General features: G+C 39.7%; 1 protein-coding gene across 1 annotated transcript; it reads left to right on the plus strand.

Moving 5' to 3' along the window:
• Positions 1-8,652: 8,652 nt before the first annotated feature.
• Positions 8,653-17,315, plus strand: LOC106807700 (guanine nucleotide-binding protein G(s) subunit alpha-like; the record flags this gene model as incomplete). The annotated part of the gene is given in 5 exon segments (XM_014810131.1): positions 8,653-8,982; positions 10,647-10,719; positions 13,061-13,115; positions 16,643-16,762; positions 17,218-17,315. Coding segments are annotated over 5 exon segments (500 nt in total), but the record flags the coding sequence as incomplete, so codon positions are not given.
• Positions 17,316-20,631: the final 3,316 nt, after the last annotated feature.

Consider the following 20,631-nt stretch of genomic DNA (forward strand, 5'->3'; position numbering starts at 1 on the left):
GGTAACCTCTCTGCATTGTTTGTGTTTGTGGGAAAATCTGGCATAGGCGAGCGATGGCTGATATGATTCCCTCAGCAAGAATATATATTCATATAATATATATTTATATATATATATATATATATTATTCATATATATATATATATATATAAATAATATAAATATTAATATATATATAAATATATATATATATATATATTCAGCAAGATATGATTCCCTCAGCAGAAGTGAGAGAGCGTTACCATAAACGATGACGAGTAGCGTTACCATGGTAACCTCTCTGCATTGTTTCGTGTTTGTAGAAAAATCTGGCCTGGGCCTCAGACCAATCCGTTTCACTTTTCTATTATATTGTTCTCAGGCCTGTGCGAGCGATGGCTGATTGTTTGCGATGATTGTCTTCTGATTATCCACAGGCAGCGATGAGCATGATAAAATCAATACGAACTACATAATAACGAATTTATTTGTAAATAAATAAATAAATAAATAAATAAATTTATAAATAAATAAATAAATTAATTAATTAATTAATATATCAATAACGATAAATCCCTAGGATTAGTTACTCGTGCTTATATTCTTTATGTTTTAAGTATAGATGTTCGAGGTCATAATATTTTTATTATGATGCACATTTTGATTCGGTGGCATTTTATTCACGAATTTACGCTATTATTTTATGAATTTTATATTTACGTATTTTGTTTCAATGATTACTGCACGTTTTACTGCCTGGACGTACAAGCTCATATAATTTTTACCAGTGTATCGTCATTAAATCAATATATATTTATATAGATATATAATTTATATATATATATATATATAAATTAACTAACTAACTAACTAACTAACTAACTAATTAACTAACTAACTATGTAAATAAATAAATAAATAACAAATAACATTATTATATAAGTCGCATATAATTTTCATTTTGATCCGATGGACAATATAAGTCACGGCCAGCTCACACCATTGAATAAACACAGCACTCTGTCTGCTGCTGCTAGCCTAATGGGTGCGTGTAATCTTTCTTCAGAATTATTAGGTCTATACATGTTTTCAAATAGATTTAATTAAAATAGCACTGAAACGTTCAATAAATTATTTTAGATATATTCTGCTAGTGTGCGGTAAATGTATTAGCATATTCGTCGCTCAACGGGTTACTTTATGTGTGAATCTACTACACTAGTTGACGTACCGTAGATACGGACTAATATTCTACGTTAAAACTGACTAGTTAGCTCAATGTGCTAGGTCGCTAATTATTTGGATGCAAATATAATTCAATTGATTTTGAGTTCAGTCGATCGAGTGCAGTTATACTACACGTATCGAATTATATGCTATAAATGTACAAGCATTTGTTACTATGATCCGCCAACACATGTACGAACATTATTATTTATGATCCACTCACAACAACACATCGATCAAACGCATGCGATGTATTAGATAATTCAGGTAATACATACAGCCTCTTACTATACAGCCCCCTTGCTTGAATGCAGCTCTAGGGTCCCTATATAGGGACCCTATGCAGCTCTGTCTTAGTGCGCCACCTGTGGCATCTAGCAGATAACTCTCTGAACACAACTAAGACTAAACTAAACTAAAACTAAATCGGTACACGTATGTACAAGTATAAGTTATATATTCTTTTATGCGTGTGTAATCGGTCATTCCACGGTATTTAGTATTTGTATTACGTAGCCCTTTATATGAGTGCGGAATATTTATAATAAAACCAGTAATAACAATAATAATCAGCTAACCCATTATTTCTCAGCATAGTGAACTATGAGAATTTCATCTCTTTATTGGTAATAGGTGTGTAGCTGGTAATTTTAAATACTCATAGAACAGTCAATTTCAAGCACATATTTAATGTAGAAATCAAGTTATATTTTATCAGTTAATTTGTTTATATAATTATTTTTATATTTTTACGGGCACGTTTCTGGAAAGCTACCATGCACAATCAAGTTTCTGTAAGTGCAAAGTAGTATAGTTAACATGTGTGTTTAATACGTATAGGAGTAGACTAGGATTTGCACATTTCAGGTAATTAATTTACTGTAGTTAATCATAAATCAAAAATTAAAAAAACACTTATTTCCCTAGTATGACATTTCATTTCACTGTTTGCCTAATTTTACATTTTATCGTTTTTTTAAATAGAACATTTCTATATACTATACGTATCAGTTATGATGTGCAAAACCTAAACATGGCACTCTGACACACTGAGTACCTGTTATCCACATTCACGAATCACTCGATCTAACGATCTAAGGATTTAACTGTATCATTCGCCGTAAATTCACTCCGCTAGATACGGCCAAGCCATAACACTGTTGGCACTAACCAAAACTTGAAAAGATTTGTCGATTCCAAACATAAATTCCTGGGAATCGTATCACAGCAGACGATTGTGATTACGTGATGCGAACCGTCAATACCTTCATGAGCGCTATCACCTTCACGTCGCAAATTGCCCAAAAAACATGGACATCATCTAGCTTGCCACGCTTTTATATTCATAAATAATTATTATAGGCTAAATTAATATTGATTTACAAATTACAACGTGCACGCGCGGCTGGTACGAGCAAGTAACTATAGGGAATCTAAACGCATGCAGACAGAGTGGGAAATTTTAATAACGTACGCCAATCCAAATATCATAACAAATACGGTGAGGGAAGGTAACGATGCTAGTTTACCTGTACTCGACGTAACGCGAGAAATTCCAATATTCCATACGCTGATGAAGTGGCCTGTGCTTGTAAAGTATACTCATCCGTGACTCATATATACTGAAAGTTAATGAATCACGCAAAACCAGCTTCTGGCGATTTTTGACAGGAGCAAATTCTCGCATGAGTAAAATCTAGGAGCGTGTAAATGAATGTTCTTCCGATAATGTTCAAACAATGGTTTGGTAGTTCTCGCGAAATTACGGGAGAAGTCATATAATAAAGTAAAGGTACCAGTCAGTCATCCATATTGATTTCACGGATTATTATAATAACAGCACTATGCGTCAGGCAAGGAAGCTGTGAGCTTTTCTCTGTCTATAGCCCAGAGGTTTCGCGTAGCAGAGTCAATTCGCTTTTGCGCGGACATCGCATCGACTCGCACGAGAACAGAGTCAGCATGGCTGTGCTGTCTGCAGTTATTGGACTAAATTACGCGGTTTATTTGTCCGTTTTTACGATACTCGTGCAGCTGTTTCCCGCGCGTAAGTGCGCGTGCGTTTACATGAACGCGCGCGCTCATGTACCTTATGCCTAGGGCTACAGACCGAGGGTGTTTCTTATTTATTAATTTATAAAAGCAAAAGGATTGTAATATCTTATAAACGACATATAGTTTCAGTTATATTATGAATAAATTTGTCCTAAAATGAACATCGTTCGGTTAAATAGCATTTAGGTATAAATATAATTGCGTCGTTGTAATCAAACTGTAGTCGTTAGTTTAAAAACATTTTTTAATAATATTTATAATGGTGATTAACCCGTGAAACTTTTTATGTAGCGTAATTATATCCTAAATTAACTGAAAATAACGCTAGAACCTAGAATAAACTCTCCCTTTAACTACTAAATACTAAACCAAACACTACACTACTTCAACTCTCAACCTACAACAACGTGATCGCTTCTTGCTTTATGTATGGTTCTGAATGAATTTTGATTTTAACAACAACCCGGCAAAACATTATATAGAACGAGTTTTTATTGACGACGGTTCTTTTTACCATTTCAACTACTAAATATTAAACCTAATATTACACTACTTCGACCTACAGCAACGTTACCGTTTCCTGTTTCTTGTATCATTTGCTCACTTCAACTATCCTGACGGAAATATTGCTGACCTTTGAGACGAAATTCTGCCGTTGCCTCGCTCATGCGTTGATAATTAATGAACTACATGCAGCATACTGTGAAGCAGAGAAGCCCATGAGCTGTGTTACAAAACACTTTTTGCCACCGAAACACGTAAACTGTACACAATTAAGCAGAAGAATATTTTGAATATGAGAGAAAGAAGCAGACGACACAGAAGCCTAATAGAACAAGAGATAGGTAAAGTTGAAGAAGTTGACGAAAGAAGAAGAAGAAGAAGAAGAGCAACACAACAACAATCGCAACAACAACAACAACAACACCAACAACAACAAGAACAGCAGCAACAATAACAAAATCATAATATTATATAGCTTATTATACAGTTGGCGGAAGGAAAACAACCCATTATTTGCAATCGTTGCTATTACCTTAGACTTGATCAACGGCCCGTTTTTAATACTATCAACTGCTAGGCTCTTCTCTTTAGTGGATGCTACACATGGTGTCTCTCAAACGAATTAATAATGGTATCCTTGTATTATGAACCACACATTAGTGCTTATGATATTATTGTGCAAGAGTAACACGACTTTCTGAATATGCGGGAGTAAACAAATTAGGATTAGACAAATATTGTATGGTACATATTGCGGCTAATTAACAAGAGGCTTCTAATCATACGAGGCAGTGGGACTAATTGTCTTGTATGGTTAGAAGCCCCTTGTTAATCTTACATACAACACAAACATGCTTTTATATTTTTGATAATATAAAATATATTTACCTGGACAGTCGCGCTTCCGGTTTATGAATAATAGTGACGTTACTAATTATAATCACACTTAAATGCTACGATGTCGCCTGAAGACGTGCTCATAAAATAAGTTATGACCCTCTAGCGATTCCACGTTTTTATTAAGCTGCGTTTATATCGACTGCGAGTGTGTTTAAACCAAGTGTGTTATGTGTTTTATTCTGTTGAACGTGTTGTTCAACGTTACGTAAATAATCTGACATTGTTGTACATGCCCACGTTCTGTTATACATCGCATTCCACACAGAAATTCATGAAGATGCCGAGTTTCAAAATTAATCATTGCGCCAGATATAGCAGCGGTAGTCGCAGGTGGTTTCTTAGAAACGCAACCCAGACCTTATCAGGGCATTAGTTCTGCACTGTAATGACAGTGCGTGTGCGGAGCCTCATCGAACAAGAGGCAAAAATAATAAATCGCTTGAAACATCATTGCAGTGCAAACATTGTTATCGTACGCATGCAACGAGGAGGGGCAATCTAAACCGGGGGGACTTAGGCGCCCACACATATATCAACGGCGTACAGAGGCGAACGGGAGCTGCATTGCTTGCCACGGCATCTGCATAATACTCCGAGCCATTTTAAAAGCTTCCACCTTTTAGCGTGACTAAACAGTGCCGAAAAAATGCGCCTATAACAGAGGTTTACGAGCGAGGATTTATTGAACCAGTATGTCGGAGATGACGATGGCTCTACGCACGAAACCGACAGACGAGCTTTAAGGTACACTCGCAAAGTCGCTGGCGAGCTGTGCTAAATTGCACCTACACTTCAATGCTACGCCCGACTGTTTGGGCGTGAACAGTGGGTTCTATAACACGGGGAAATAGTACGCTATCGAACAGTTGGATAGAGGGTAATAAGGGCTGTCGTCTTTGCGCGACCAACCTTTGTCGGTGTCTACGTCGCTGCACAGAGCAGAAACCGACGATGGGTAGTGTGTGTCATGCCGTGGCTGTACAGTCAACGAGGGACAGCTTTGAAACGTCGACGACGGCACTCGAATCGACCGGTGTCGGCGTATGCGTGGAAGCTAGTGACGACGTGAAGATGGACATGTTTACGTTTATAACCGCAGTGCCCTACGTGCCACAGTCGCCTCCTCGAATCATACGACAACCTTACCGGCTTCTTTTACTCGGTACGTATGCCTGGAGCTATCAATATTACTATTACCATAGTTATCATCGTGGTCGTCGTGGTCGCTCGGCGTCGTCGTCGTCGTTGCCATCCTACTTGTGCGCGCGATGTGATCAGAACTTTTGACCATGTTACATTACTTATACTTACAATTAAACGCAAATAAACAAATTCCTCGCTTAACTTTTTTATCCACCAACGAATCACACGCCTTCGCGACTAGACCGATTGATTCACCTTCAGTGTGATGTATTTAGGCTTCGTGATGTAACCCGCTTAATTATATTGGAACCAGTCTATGTAACACGAAATGACTTGAACGTTGAAACAAATCTACCGAGTGAGATACTTTCTTTTTGTGTTTTATTTATGATTTACTGAATAATTATTGCAATGCGTATGCATGCTATTTAATGTAGCAATAAAGCTGCCATGGCGACTGTATCTTAAGTACCTAAAAGCCTCCTTTGCACTTTGGCCTTTGTTTACCTGGAGCTTACATCACACTGCTGTTGCATTGGCATGCTACATAGAGAAAAACGCTCCTGTAGAAATACGGGCGGAAATCAGGTATGCACGTACACTAAATGATTATCATTTGTGTTACCTATCACATAACTCTACATCCTTGCTGTTCTCATCCATTAGGTATTAGGTATCTCAAGTATTAGGTCATCGCCTTTCTCGGCTTAAACGCATAAAAGACATCTCGCAAGGCAACAGGGAAGAGCTTGCAGGATGCTGTGTTAGGTTTATATGGTAGCCCGGCATGGGGCAGTTATATGACAGCTTAGACGGAGACGCAGTCACGCTGGTTGGATAGATCCACCGAAAAATAGAATAAGCAATGAACAATTGCTCACGGTTGACATCTCAGATGGACTATCGTGGGAATCATGCGTTTTGGATTATTTAGCAAATCGCGATATTCTGCCTACCAAGAATTGCATATTACTGACAGCCGCATTGTTAGATTAACGTAGAGGCAGAGCCATTAGAACTAGATGTATAGTACTGTGTATAGCATGTCTCAGAAGGGGTTCAGGTCGAAGTTTCTAGTTGACCAAGATAGCTCGCATTGCCCAAATTATAAATGCGGATGCTACATGGTCTGGGTCTATCCAACGACGAGCTGAACGTGGACGTAATATCGCCCAGGCAGAATTACACCAGGATGATCTCGAGCATCTTCAGCTGATCCCACCACGGCGAACCGAACAAACTGGAGATGCCCAGGCGGGCGGGTTCTAACGCACCCAAGCCGGGCATTATAGAGGAAAACTACGCTACATTAGAAACTGATGCCTCGACCCAGATACAAGATTTTGATAAAGTGCGTGATTCACACTCGCACCAGTTAACGCTCCTGCGATAGACAGGAACCAGGAGCCAGGTGCACTCGTATCTATGCTCGTATCGCCCTCTTATTCGGACAATACCGGTACGCAAAAAACATTCAATAATTTAGAGCCATTTTATATGCAAATTGTTTTAGCACATTGGGCAAACTGTAAATAGTCTTGCACGGCATGGCGGGAAAATAGGGACCCTCTCCATCCATACACCTAGCATCTTTCATGCGAAAATAATTAAATACTGATTTAATATTATTTATTATTGTCAAACTACCATGTTGTGGTCCCTATTTGGCGTTCTTTAGGAATATTTCAATATACATATCGAAATATTGGAGATTTTGGTTCGGACAAATAGGTACTTAAACAGTATTTTATTTTATTTTTTTATTTTATTTTTAAGTATTATTCTCAACATATACGATTTCGAGATTTTCTATTATTTCCTCCTGGTTTCGTAAAGAAACACACTATAACTATTGTCATGTATTGTCGTGTTCCTCCGTTGCTGCTATTGAACAAATATCTTCGTGCCAATGTAATTGACATATTTATTAGTCTAAAATGAATTACTCGGCTGCGAACTAGGGCTGTCACAGCCACCTTTCGTGATTCCCTTGGTAGCAACGCTGTTATTGGTATGTGACACAGAAAAAAAGCAGACTCTCCACAATTTTCTTCTGATTTTTACGTAACTGTAATCTTTTTTTCGTGTATTACTGTTGTAGCATTTGGCATGTATGATCTTTCTAAAAAAATTAACACATATACATGCACTATGTAATATTAAAGTCATTACAGCCAACAAGATTCCAATTACACAGTAATACGCATGTGTCTAATACTCATGCACTACAATTCTATGAACTCAATTAACTTACTCAAATATATTTACTCAATGTATTTACTCAATGAAATTCTATGAAGTTCATCTAACAAAATTGACAAATTTCCTACGCTTTTAATTGTTATTGAAAATTTAGCAGAAGAAAAATGGTCGGTCATTTTAGCTTCGCTTACCGGGGGACCTACTTTCAATGTTTGGACCATCATTATACGTAAAATATACATTCTATACAGATAATCATACCAAAGTAAGTATTTACATCAAACACGCACATACGCACTTGCTTGGTGACGGTGTTTATCAATACAACGTTACGATATCAATACGACGTTGTATGTCAATCAATACGATATGCAAATGTTAGTGACAATCTGCGTTTTCTTGCATGCCAATTACGGACTTTCGTTATCTTTTCCCGCTATCTCTACTGATTTAATATAATGCGTGTAATTGATGCATGGGTGCAAAGAAGCTATATAATTTACTCTTTTTTTCACAATAGACGTACGGAATTTTCTGGAAGCAGCGAGCAGATCGTTCATTTGATCGATTATAGTTACACAATTTGAGCCAGGAGGTGGCGCTGTATGTTTGCTATTGCGCATCCCACAGCGCTTCGCGCGCCCCACCCTGGATGTATACAGCCTGGAATGAAAACTGCACGAAAAGCATTTCATGTCGGAAACTTATCACAGATTTTAAAGGATTTTTGCGTCTAGATGAATCCGGTGTGTGTATGAAGCTGCTCCGGGTTGTGCCCATTTCCCCAGGATAGTGAAACTAGTGCTCGGCTGCTGGCGATGCTAATGAAAGTGATGGGCTGTATAGGTGGACGAGCCAGCGTCAAGGAGGCGGAGGACGAAAAATGGAAACGAGAAGCCAATAAGAAAATCGAGAAACAGTTGCAGAAGGACAAACAGCTATACAGGGCGACACATAGGTTACTTCTACTAGGTGCGTCTTCAGCCGATTCTGCATAGATTTGTTGACGTGTCAGTGATTGGAAATTATTTTGCTGGCGGAGATCTTCACGAGCGTGTTTAATTAACAATCGTATATTGTTGCCGCAGTTCCGTATTTTGTAGGCACATGATCGTGTTGAAAAGTACGGACTTGTGGTTTGAACAATCAGTGTTGCAGCCAGGAGGATTTAAAAAATTATGGTGCAGTGTTGTTTAGTTTAAATACTAATTAGTGTAATATTTACAATTCAGATGTTAATTTCTAAATTAATGGGTGTACAGTTTTCTACAGCTTACAGTTACAGTATGTACAACGTATGTAGAAAGTATTATGAGGCTCTGTAACTGATGCGAGAGATATAAATGTCGTCATACGAACAGGTTGGGTGGTGATGTAATTGCAAGCATCAGTGTAAGAGATACCCTGGATAGTCTCTGCACAAACGGTGGTAAAAATTTTTTTATCACATTTTAATCCATATATATTCCATATTCCATTAATTCCATATTCCATATTCCATATTCCATTTTATATATATTCCATATTCCATTAAATTATGGACTACATGTATCACAGATGCTCGTGGCTCATAACATTGTCCATGGGCATTGGATCTGTGCCATCAGTTTCGTAGTTGATTTGTTGATTTGCTAATGTTTACTTCTCAAACATAAAATAACGAAGTGGCTATATGCCCGGCAACCGGGCACGGTCTTCAATTTCCTAAATGCCCGGCAGTTTTTAATTTTTGGTGATTTCTCAAGTAAACAGTGTACTACGTGATCCAAAGTATTCTAAATTTGTTTAGAAATGTCAAGGGATTTTCGTTAGAGCTGTATATTCGAACTAGCCTAATTCTCCTAGCTTCGGATCACTGAGCGAACGAACTCGCAATCGACACTTGGAAAATATCCGACGGCTGCCGGGCACTGTCTTCGATTTCCTAAATGCCCGGCAGTTTTTAATTTTTGGTGATTTCTCAAGTAAACAGGAGGGAATTAAGGTGCCGACTGCCGGGAATATAGCCACAGCGTTAAAATAACTCGTTTTTCTTGGCTGAGCCGTAGTATATTGGACCTTCGCTATCGGTGACATATTCTGTTGGTTGATAAGATGATGCTTTTCTCAGCATGATTGATTGGTTGATCTGTACAGTAGTGTGAGATATATCTTGTTCCAAAAACTAGCCATCTTGAGCCATGACTTCTATGAGCCATGATTTGTATGCTGCATCTCACATGTAGTATAGAATAGGTTTTCACACACACTGTTGAAAACAATTATCATCTCACACTCCAGGTCACCCAATCGAAATGTGTTATTCTAATATCGAGTTGTCTTGAAGCGTCATATCAACTAATCATGCAGATACCTAACCCAATCCGGTGCCGGGACAAAGAGTTATACTTTGATATCCACCCGCATTGTACTTGCAGGAACACAAGATGGGTTGCTGATAAACATATCCTGAATTTTATTATTGCATTCTTATTTGGTATTGTAATGTGTCATTAATAGTAGCATTCAGGCATTGATGGTGAATACGAATTATTAAATGGATAAGGTTTCGTGCAACACTATATTAATCAGTACCTAATATTCGCCAATTCTTTTTACTGATAGTTGTAGAGCTCTAAAGAATATTACATTTTTAGGTGCTGGTGAATCGGGGAAAAGCACAATAGTAAAGCAGATGCGAATTCTTCATGTTTCTGGATTCGATGATTTGTAAGTTTTTTGTAGAACCATGAATCGTGATGTTAACTAGCATCGTTATTGCGTGTTATATGTGTGACTCTTCTATTAGTGAGTTGAAAGTGCAACTTTGAAAGTTCCCTTGCGCTGTGTGAACCTCATGAGCCATGGGTCCTCATTCAGGGGCTATAGGTTTTCATGCAGGTGTCTGGGATTCCTATCTAGGAGCCATTGGTCCTCACCGAAGAGCTTTAATTTGTTATCCCCATGAGTCAGTGGTCCTCAGCTACGAGTTACTGTCAGTCCTCATGAGTCAGGGGCGTTCACCTAGGAATTATGTCATCCCCCATGAATCAGGGGTCCTTACCTAGGAATTATGTCATCCCCTATGAATCAGGGGTCCTTACCTAGGAGTTATTGGCATCCCCCATGAATCAGGGGTCCTTACCTAGGAGTTATTGTCAGTCCCTATGAGTTAGGGGTTCTTACCTAGAACTTATTGTCATCCTCCATGAGGCAGGGGTTTTCACTTACGCGTTATTGTCAGTCCCCATGAGTCAGGGGGCCTTACCTAGAAGTGATTGTCATCCCCCATTAATCAGAGGTTTTTACCTAGGTGTTATTGCCAGTCCCCATGAGTCAGGGGGTCCTTACCTAGGAGTTATGTCATCCCCTATGAGTCAGGGGTTTTCACCTAGGAATTATTGTCAGTCCTCATGTGTCAGGGGTCCTTACCTAGGAGTTATTACACCCCCTATGAGTCAGGGGTTTTCAACTAGAAGTGATTGTCATTCCCCATGAGTCAGGGGTTTTCACCTAGGCATTATTGTCATCCCCCATGAGTCAGGGGTTTTTACCTAGGCATTATTGCCAGTCCCCACGAGTCAGGGGTCCTTATCTAGGAGTTATTTCATCCCCTAGGAGTCAGGGGTTTTTACCTAGGAGTAATTGTCATCCCCTATCAGTGTTTCCCCTGAATAGATGCGAGCGAGGCGGTCTGCGTTGCTCAAATTCTCAGCCACCACACAGAAATTTGTCCAAAACACCACCTCGCTGAAGAAAATCATTGTTCTTCCATCAGTAAACTACACTCTATTGAACTAAAATGCAAAAGTCTCATACAATGTGTTCAGAATAGCTTAGAATGCACCAAATTGCACCATTTTTTCGAAAATTTTCAGGGGGGGGGCAAGCCACCAGACCGCCCTTGCTGGGCAAGCACATGCAGTGCTCGCTTTGCTCGGACTTCGAAACGCGCAAACACATAAAAAAAAATTTACCACCTCACAAACCTTTTTGGCCTGGGGAAACACTGCCTCATGAGTCAGGGATCCTTACCTAGTTGTGTCACCTCCCGTGTCAGGGGCCTTCACCTAGGAATTATAATATTGTCATCCCCCATGAGTCAGGGGGTTTCACCTAGAAGTTATTGTCATCCCCTCAGTCAGGGGTCTTTCGCCTAGGAATTATTGTCAGTCCTCATGTGCCAGTGGCCTTTACCTAGGAGTTATTATCATCCCGTATGAATCAGGGGTTTTCACCTAGAACTTATTGTCAGTCCCCATGAGTCAGGGGTCTTCACCTAGGAATTATGGTCATCCCCATGAGTCAGGGGTCTTTGCCTAGGAATTAATGTCAGTCCTCATGTGGCAGGGGCCTTCACCTAGGAGTTATTCTCAGTCCCCATGAGTAATGGGTTTTCACCTAGAACTAGAAGTTACTGTCATCCCCACGAGTCAGGGGTCTTTGACTAGGAATTATTGTCAGTCTTCATGTGGCAGGGGCCTTCACCTAGGAGTTATTGTCAGTCCCCATGAGTCAGGGGTTTTTACTTAGAAGCATCCCCTGAGTCAGTGGGCCTTACCTAGGAGTCTGGGTTCTCTCCTAGGAGTCATGCTTTGCGCATAGAAGTCCGGAGTTTTCACCTTTAGTCTGAGGTTCTTTCCAATGAGTCGGGGTTATCAATATCAGTCCTCAGCCGTAAGTTTTGGTCTTTATCTAGGAAGGATAGTTCCTTATATAGGAAGACTGGTTCATTAAACAGGAAGCAGAGATTCTCACCAAGGAGTTGGGATCTTGACCAAAGATTCAAGGGATCGTGCTAGAGCTTCAGTTCATTCTTGGTGTCCAAGTCCCTTGTGGCAATCCACGGGTTTAGACAATGTGTTAATTTATGGATCACCTAACAATTTCCTTGGTCACTGTTGTAGGTTAATTATTAGTTTAAAAGTTGAAACATATGAACGTTATCTTTGAAACAACATTGATAATTCTAATATTTTAATTCCTATGCTTTAATTATCCATTTGTGTATAAAATTGGAGAGGTAGCAGAACTATGATATTGTAATACAGGCTTATTGTTTTTCTCACAGGGAAAAGAAAGAGAAAATACAAGACATTAAAAAGAATATTAGGGATGCTATCCTGGTATGTTTACAAATTGATGTAGAATTTATGTAGATTGTTTAATCACTGAGCACTGTGTCACAAATAGTAAGGAATGTTCCACTGAACATGTCATTAGGATTGTTCTAATGAGTACTCACGTTTATAATTTGCACACATGCTTGAAGCTACTGTGCCTCCTCTACAAATTACATATAAATATTTTATTAGGCCTTATTCTAATTTCGGGTCTATTTCTAGTTCATACCAGCTTGTAATACATGTTCACATGAAAATTTCATTGTCCAACTCGTGTTAATTCTTTTCGGATAAATTTGGGTCAATGTTAAAATATTGATATTGTTTTTCACACAAACAGGGTCTCGTCCATGGGCTGTATTACCGCGTTGACATGGTAATGGTTTGGCTCGAGCTAAATGGGCTAAATTTTGGCTCAGGCTAAATTTGTCTCGGGCCGGTTTGAGTCGGAGCGTTCACACGTATGCAAGCGAATACTGTCTATCAAATTCAAATTCAAATTCAAATACATTTTATTGCACAAATATCTCACAGATACTTTGGCAGTATGTTGCGAGATGGCGTTGTGTACGATTCAGTGTTTACATTCGTTCCGAGTTTAATTATTGTATCCATTATTGGATACTATGGTTTCATGTCTGTACAGCCGCTCGGTCCGCCGCAGAGATTTTCCCTTCCGCTCTATAACTCGACCCCTAATTGACCTAGCGTGACCAAACTTGGTCTACTTACACATCTTGGGGAGAAGGTGGACAGCGTACCAAAACCAGGTCACTGCGACCTTTATTTGACCTTTACCTTGACCTTGATCATATTTCCCTTCTGCTCTGTAACTCGGCCCCTAATTGACCTAGCGTGACCAAACTTGGTCTACTTACACATCTTGGGGATAAGGTGGGCAGCGTACCAAAACCAGGCCACTGCGACCTTTATTTGACCTTTACATTGACATTGATCATGTTTCCCTTCCACTCTATAACTTGGCCCCTAATTGACCTAGCGCTACCAAACTTGGTATACTTACACATCTTGGGGAGAAGGTGCGCACCAGGTCACTGCAACCTTTATTTGACCTTGACTTTGACCTTGATCATATTTCCCTTCCGCTCTATATCTCAGCCCCTAATTGACCTAGCACTACCAAAACCAGGTTACTACGACCTTTATTTGACCTTTACCTTGACCTTGATCATATTTCCCTTCCGCTCTATAACTCGGCCCCTAATTGACCTAGCGCTACCAAAACCAGGTCACTACGACCTTTATTTGACCTTTACCTTGACCTTGATCATATTTCCCTTCCGCTCTATAACTCGGCCCCTAATTGACCTAGTGCGACCAAACTTGGTATACTTACACATCTTGGGGAGAAGGTGTGTCGTGTACCGAAACCAGGTCACTGCAACCTTTATTTGACCTTGACCTTGACCTTCATCATATTTTCTTTCCGCTCTATAACTCGGCCCCTAATTGACCTAGTGCGACCAAACTTCGTATACTTACACATCTTGGGGAGAACACGGGGGAAACATGTAGTTGGTGACAACTGCCCTTTCTAGTCAATCTTGAAAACATGCATCCTGATCAAATTTTTCTAATTTTTATATTGTTTTGGACTTTATTTCGTTGAAGTACACATTCGATACTCGCGGCATCTACTGCTCTACCGATTTAGCTGGTGCTAAAATTTGGCTCAGGCCTGGTCAGACGTTTTTCGATAGGACCAAATTTGGTTCGTGCTAACTCGGCACGGCCCCGAAAAACCGTCCGTGTGAATGGTCGGCTCAAGCCAAATTTGGCGCGGGCCTTATTAGGCTCGGGCCAAAGACGTCCGTGTGAACGCGGCTTATATCTAGCATTTGGTCACCTCCCCCCCCCCCGTATTATCTTAGCACCAAGATCAATATCGTACAGTTAAGTTTTAATACGGAAGATGCATTCCTGAAATTCACCTTGTTAGGGGTTAAAAGAATTCATTTTTTAATTTAAACACATGTGTGATAAATTCATGCATGAGAGTGAAAAAAGATAAGGAAAATAATTACGTGTGGTAGCAATATAAAATATGCAGACCTCAGAACAAGCTACGGTAATTTTAGTTTTGTATATATTATTAAAATTGACTGCGAAATGTCTTCATGGCATAATTTAGTAAAATACAATGAAGAATCTGCAGAAATATAACCTCTGATTCTGAATGAAAAAATGTGTAGTTGTGAAACCTGTGTTCTTGAATAATGCCCACGGAATGGTGGCTTTGCTGGTTAAATTAGTTTCACTTTCTGTCACGAGCAACCATGGATTATTAAAATTTCAGAGTAATTGTGAAATCGTCCCCTTATAAGAAACTTATGCTGGGTGAAATCGTGCAAAGTGAAACCATATTTGGTGAGATCAGGGAGTCTATAATAGGCTCCCTGGTGAGACTTAACGATAATATATGAATTGTGACATACCAAAGCAATGTAACATGCTCGTGTTGCGCTAATAAACTTGCATCTTCCCTAATTGTAGGCAAACTGAATACATTTTTCAACACCTTATCCTCATTCTGTTGACATTATATAATCAGTCAATGCAGTTGGTTGCATTAAATCTCCTATCTATGAATTAGGTTATATTTTAATGTAATATTGTTATATATGTAGGACAAATATCAATAGCCACCCATTCCCAACCATACTCTGTATGCAGACAGCACATTTTCACATTACGGTCAAGAGTTAAAATCCACAACAAAAATAACATTACTATTAAATTACTAGGTGTATTTTACTTGCCACACAACAAATGGCATGACCACTTTGAGAACATAATACACACTGTACAGTGTACAGACTGAGACCCTATTAGTGCTAATTTTGGGCCTATACTTGTGTCTGTATTTTAATGTTCATATGATGTGACATTTGGGTGCATAGCTAAAAACAAGATTATTATATGCACAGAATAGGAAAAACTCATATAAATTGGCAAAAATCTGATAGTCCCATTAGTTATTTTTATCTGACCTGCATGTTCTTTTATAGTGAAGGCAGGGTCGTAGGTGGGGAGCACGGGTCAAATGGGGTAGTTGCCCCCAGACCAATGTAGGTCTATACTTTTACATGGTCAATGGCAAACTGCACGGGGTCACCCGTCTAGTACGCAAACTGCATGTGACTTTCCCCTGAATTGAGTTAACTCCACTCTGGTAGCATGTCTTTTAAAAGTACTTTTAACCTGGTCACACACAGATTAATTGACACGTTTCTAACCTCATTAGACGATGCACTTTCCCTTGCAGAATTTTGAACCGAAATTCTTTATCTGTCTTGTTGTTCTTTTCTCTCTTTACCCAATTACCTTTTCTATTAAAATGATCCTTTCCGTGTTAGTTTCATGCTGTTGTCTCATTACTGAGCCTAGTAATATGGTGTATCTAAATATTAATAGCATTGACATTCTAATATGTTCTTTTTAGCCAATTCTAGTGCTGTGCCAGATTGAAAAATGTGCACATTCTGTGATTGAATTCTCTGCCGTTTCAGACAATAACAGGAGCAATGCATACAATGAATCCACCTACAGAGTTAGCAGATCCCAGTAAACAGGACAGCTTCGACTATGTACAAGATGTTGCTAGTCAACCTGACTTCGAATATACAGATGTAAGTAGGGAAATCATCCTAATATGAGCATATTAGCTAAACCAGTTTAAATACTACATTTCTCCCGAATTCACATTGCCTTAAGTATTATGCAGTTAAAGTAAACCAGATTTATACTTAATAATAATTAATTAATAGTAAACGTTACTACAGTTTCACTGTGTGGTTATTTATCAGTAACAAAATTAGTTGGAAGGTCAAAATAGTATGGCATAAATATATATGTTGACATGAAGCAATAACATTTTGTATTCACAATTCGGTTTTCATTTGGCAATCGTTTTCAAATTGTATGGAAATATTATGTTAAAGTAGGTAATTATGGGTATTGGTTGTTTTGTAATAGAAATTATGCTGTGGCTCTAGCTAGTAGCTAGCAAGTTGTAAAGTGCACAGATACACCAAATTTATCTTTATTGTCGACCTGATGAGTGCTGACTTTCCCATATTTGCAGGAGTTCTGGTATCATACAGAGAGGTTGTGGAAGGATAAGGGTGTCCAAACATGCTACGAACGTTCCAATGAATATCAACTGATTGACTGTGCTAAATAGTAAGTTAACACTATTTTACCGTGTACATTTCACGTGTGAAAGTAGGTCACAAATACCTCGTACAGACTGCGACAATTAAATTCCACAACAAACTAGCCTGGCTCGGGCGCATGTTAAATCGATGTGTACAGACACGGAATTTTCGAACTAAACCAAGTTAGCCAGGTTAGGCTGCACATGCTCTGCTTGGCACGTCACGTCACGTAACAGCAGTCTGAGAATGACATGTTTAACATTGTACGGCAGGTTCAAAGTTTTAGTTGGCACCTGGCCCAGGTCGCACACACACTACAACTTAGCATGGGATAACTTCGTACGGGACAATTTAGCACACTTTCAAAGTGGGCCTGACTCACCACAATTTGGCAAGGGGTTAACTTAGTCCTGACTAGTGCGTATTTAATTCTGGATAGCGTGTACAATACTGCGAAAATTCAGGCCCGGACTAGTTTGATATAGGATCAAATTTGCAGTATGTACGGTGTGGAAGTGTAATGTACGCGCGACAGAATGACACTGTCGGTAGCTGATTGCGGCTGGTAGCAGCTTGATCTAATGACCTCTCTCTCCAGACTACCGCTGCTGCGTGAGCGGCGTGATACGTATAGCAGCAGAGCGGAGATCGATGTGCGTACAGCTGTTGTGAAGAAGCATGTGTGAACAGTATATTCTCTAGGTTTGGTTCAGCCACAGAGGCGTTCTCTTGGCAGCCCTATTGAGATCCATTGTATTAATATTTCGGATTTAAATGCATTGCAGGCATTACTTGGCATCGCCTATTTAATTGTCATGTAATATTTAAGCTGATTAATTCTATATAAATGTGTGCATGCGTGCGTGCGTGTGCGTGTGTGGAATTGTACACCATATTATACACTTTATTGCCTGAGACTGAATCAGGGTGCGAAATTAACGCGAGTCCGGAGTCAAACGCTCCCTGAATTACTGTCGGACTCCCTGATTTAACATATATGCAGGAGTTCGTGTGGCTCCCTGAAAATTCTGCTATACTTGTTTTGTTTCTGTTTGTATGTAGCATATTCGTTGTATTTATTTTAATTAAGAATGCGGAAGAAACACATGCTGTATTGTGCCCAAGATTTCTTGTTAGTTAAATTTTAATATTAAATCTTTAAAATAAGCACATGCATTATTGTTAATACTAATAGGTATCTTTAGTTTTGAACTTCAGACTGCAGACTCCCACATTTTGCTGCGGACTCCCTCTTTTTGAGGGCAGGGAGTGTTCAAAAGTTAATTTCTACCCCTGCTGAATCATTTAACTGTGAACGAGCGTACGAGTTCTGTAATTATGTAATAATGTAATGTCATAATATATTGAAGTATTAGTAATACTGTAATAGTATAAGTCACCACGAGCGATACACATCGTATCCTGATCGTATGGTGCTAAATTACTGCTCAGTTAATACAAACATTGAATTTTCTTGGTGTTACCTTGACACCTGTTGAGGTGTTCATTTTCCTGTACGTTTATCCCCTGGTGCGCAGATATATATTTATAAATATAGTCTGTTTGATTTGCTCCCTTCGCTATGACAGACTATGGTACTAAACTGGTACTTGGTCCAAATATGTTGTGAGTGAGTGGATGGGTAATAGCCAGATGCATATTCACTGTCTTATGATGGGTGAACTCCCAGTAACCGCTCTGCAGGGAATCACGGCAAAGGTTGATGCAATTTACAGGGGTGTGCAGTATCGATATGCGTTAGCAGCCCGCGTGTCTGTGTGTATGTATACACCTGTATGGACTGTTCTGGCAGCAACCTACTTATATGCGGACGAAGTTGTTTACTCTGGCACATGCATCAATATATGTTTCACAGGGGGTGCCGGTGAAAGCAGCCTAACGTTGGAGAGGTTCGTTGTAAAAGAAAGAGAAAAAACTGAATCGAGTGGGAGATATCTAAGACCGAACGCAGAACGTGTCTCTGCGTGGTCTGTACCTGGACACGTCTCGACATGCGTGCAGAAAACACGGGCGATATATATATATATATATATATTATATAATATATAATTTATTATATATATATATATTATACGGCGGATAACTGTAGCTGTAATCTCTCTAGTTTCCCGACGTTGTTGCGCGGTTGATCACGTGACCGTGAGTGCTCTCGCTTGTGTGTTCGAGTGGATGGTTAGAGAGCCTAAAACTGACATCGGACATCAGAGTGACACCTATTTACAAAACGCACGTTAAATAAATTCAATGTGAGACGCTATTGTCGTACAGGCTATAACACATCGAGGTACTGTACCAGTGTGTGAGTGTAGAGTGAAATCGAACGTTGTAGATGCCATGTTCAAATATCATTTCTTATTAGCTAGGCGTCATGCGCGAATTGGTAAGCGTTACTATATTGATTCGGGGAGAGCATTGCAGAAAGTGTGTTATTCATCGAATGCATTCGTCGGAAAGTGTGGGGGCGTTTAACGGACAGCCATGACTGTTTCGAGCTAATTACCTACGCAGGCTTGTGGCAGCATGTTTCATAACAAGGCGAAGGAGAAGGATATTCTGTGCTCTCGTAATAGGCGTGTAGATGTACCTATAGATGAATACGTAACAGTCACAACAGGTTAACTACGTGTCTAGTTGTCTACTATATCACGAGCAATGGGGTCATCACTATCTGTAAAGGTGTTCGAGTTTTCAAGGTTGTCGTTCTTGTGCGCAAAACCGTCCAATGGCACACAATCAACGCACATCACAAGCAATAAATAACAAATAATGCGCATGCCATGAAATTCTCACCATCTCGGTCCTGTTGTTCATTGTACTCATTCATTCGTCTTTTCCACACGGCTGTGGGGTGTAGACGGTGGAATACCCTGGCCCACTCACTCGATGAACACGTAATCTCTAGGCGGGATGTGCTAATGCAGCGCGTTTTATTGGCATTGTGAGCAAGGTAAATGTAGTAATTTATCAAATTGAAACTATTATTTACAATCGCGTAGAGTGAAATAGGCAAGATTTGGCCGCGCATGTAGAAGGTACCTCAGCAGCACAGCCGGCGCCGTAGTTATGGCTGGTGAGGGGCTGCGTGCGTGCGTGCGTGCGTGCGTTCAGGAGTCGAGAGTGTAGTAGCAAATAAGTGACTGCGTAAGAAGGGAAGCTATTCGATCGCAGAGAGTGGGGAGGACGGTTGTCGCCGCGGCGGTAAGGTCGCCGTGAATGCCCCCCCCACCATACCCACGCACAGGCACGCACACACACACACACACACGCCGCGCGAATGCACAACAGCACACACACACACACCACGCGCGCGCACACACACA

The sequence above is a fragment of the Priapulus caudatus genome, unplaced genomic scaffold (genome assembly GCF_000485595.1).
Source record: "Priapulus caudatus unplaced genomic scaffold, Priapulus_caudatus-5.0.1 Scaffold229, whole genome shotgun sequence".
In the NCBI taxonomy this organism is placed as follows: Eukaryota; Metazoa; Priapulida; class Priapulimorpha; order Priapulimorphida; family Priapulidae; genus Priapulus; species Priapulus caudatus.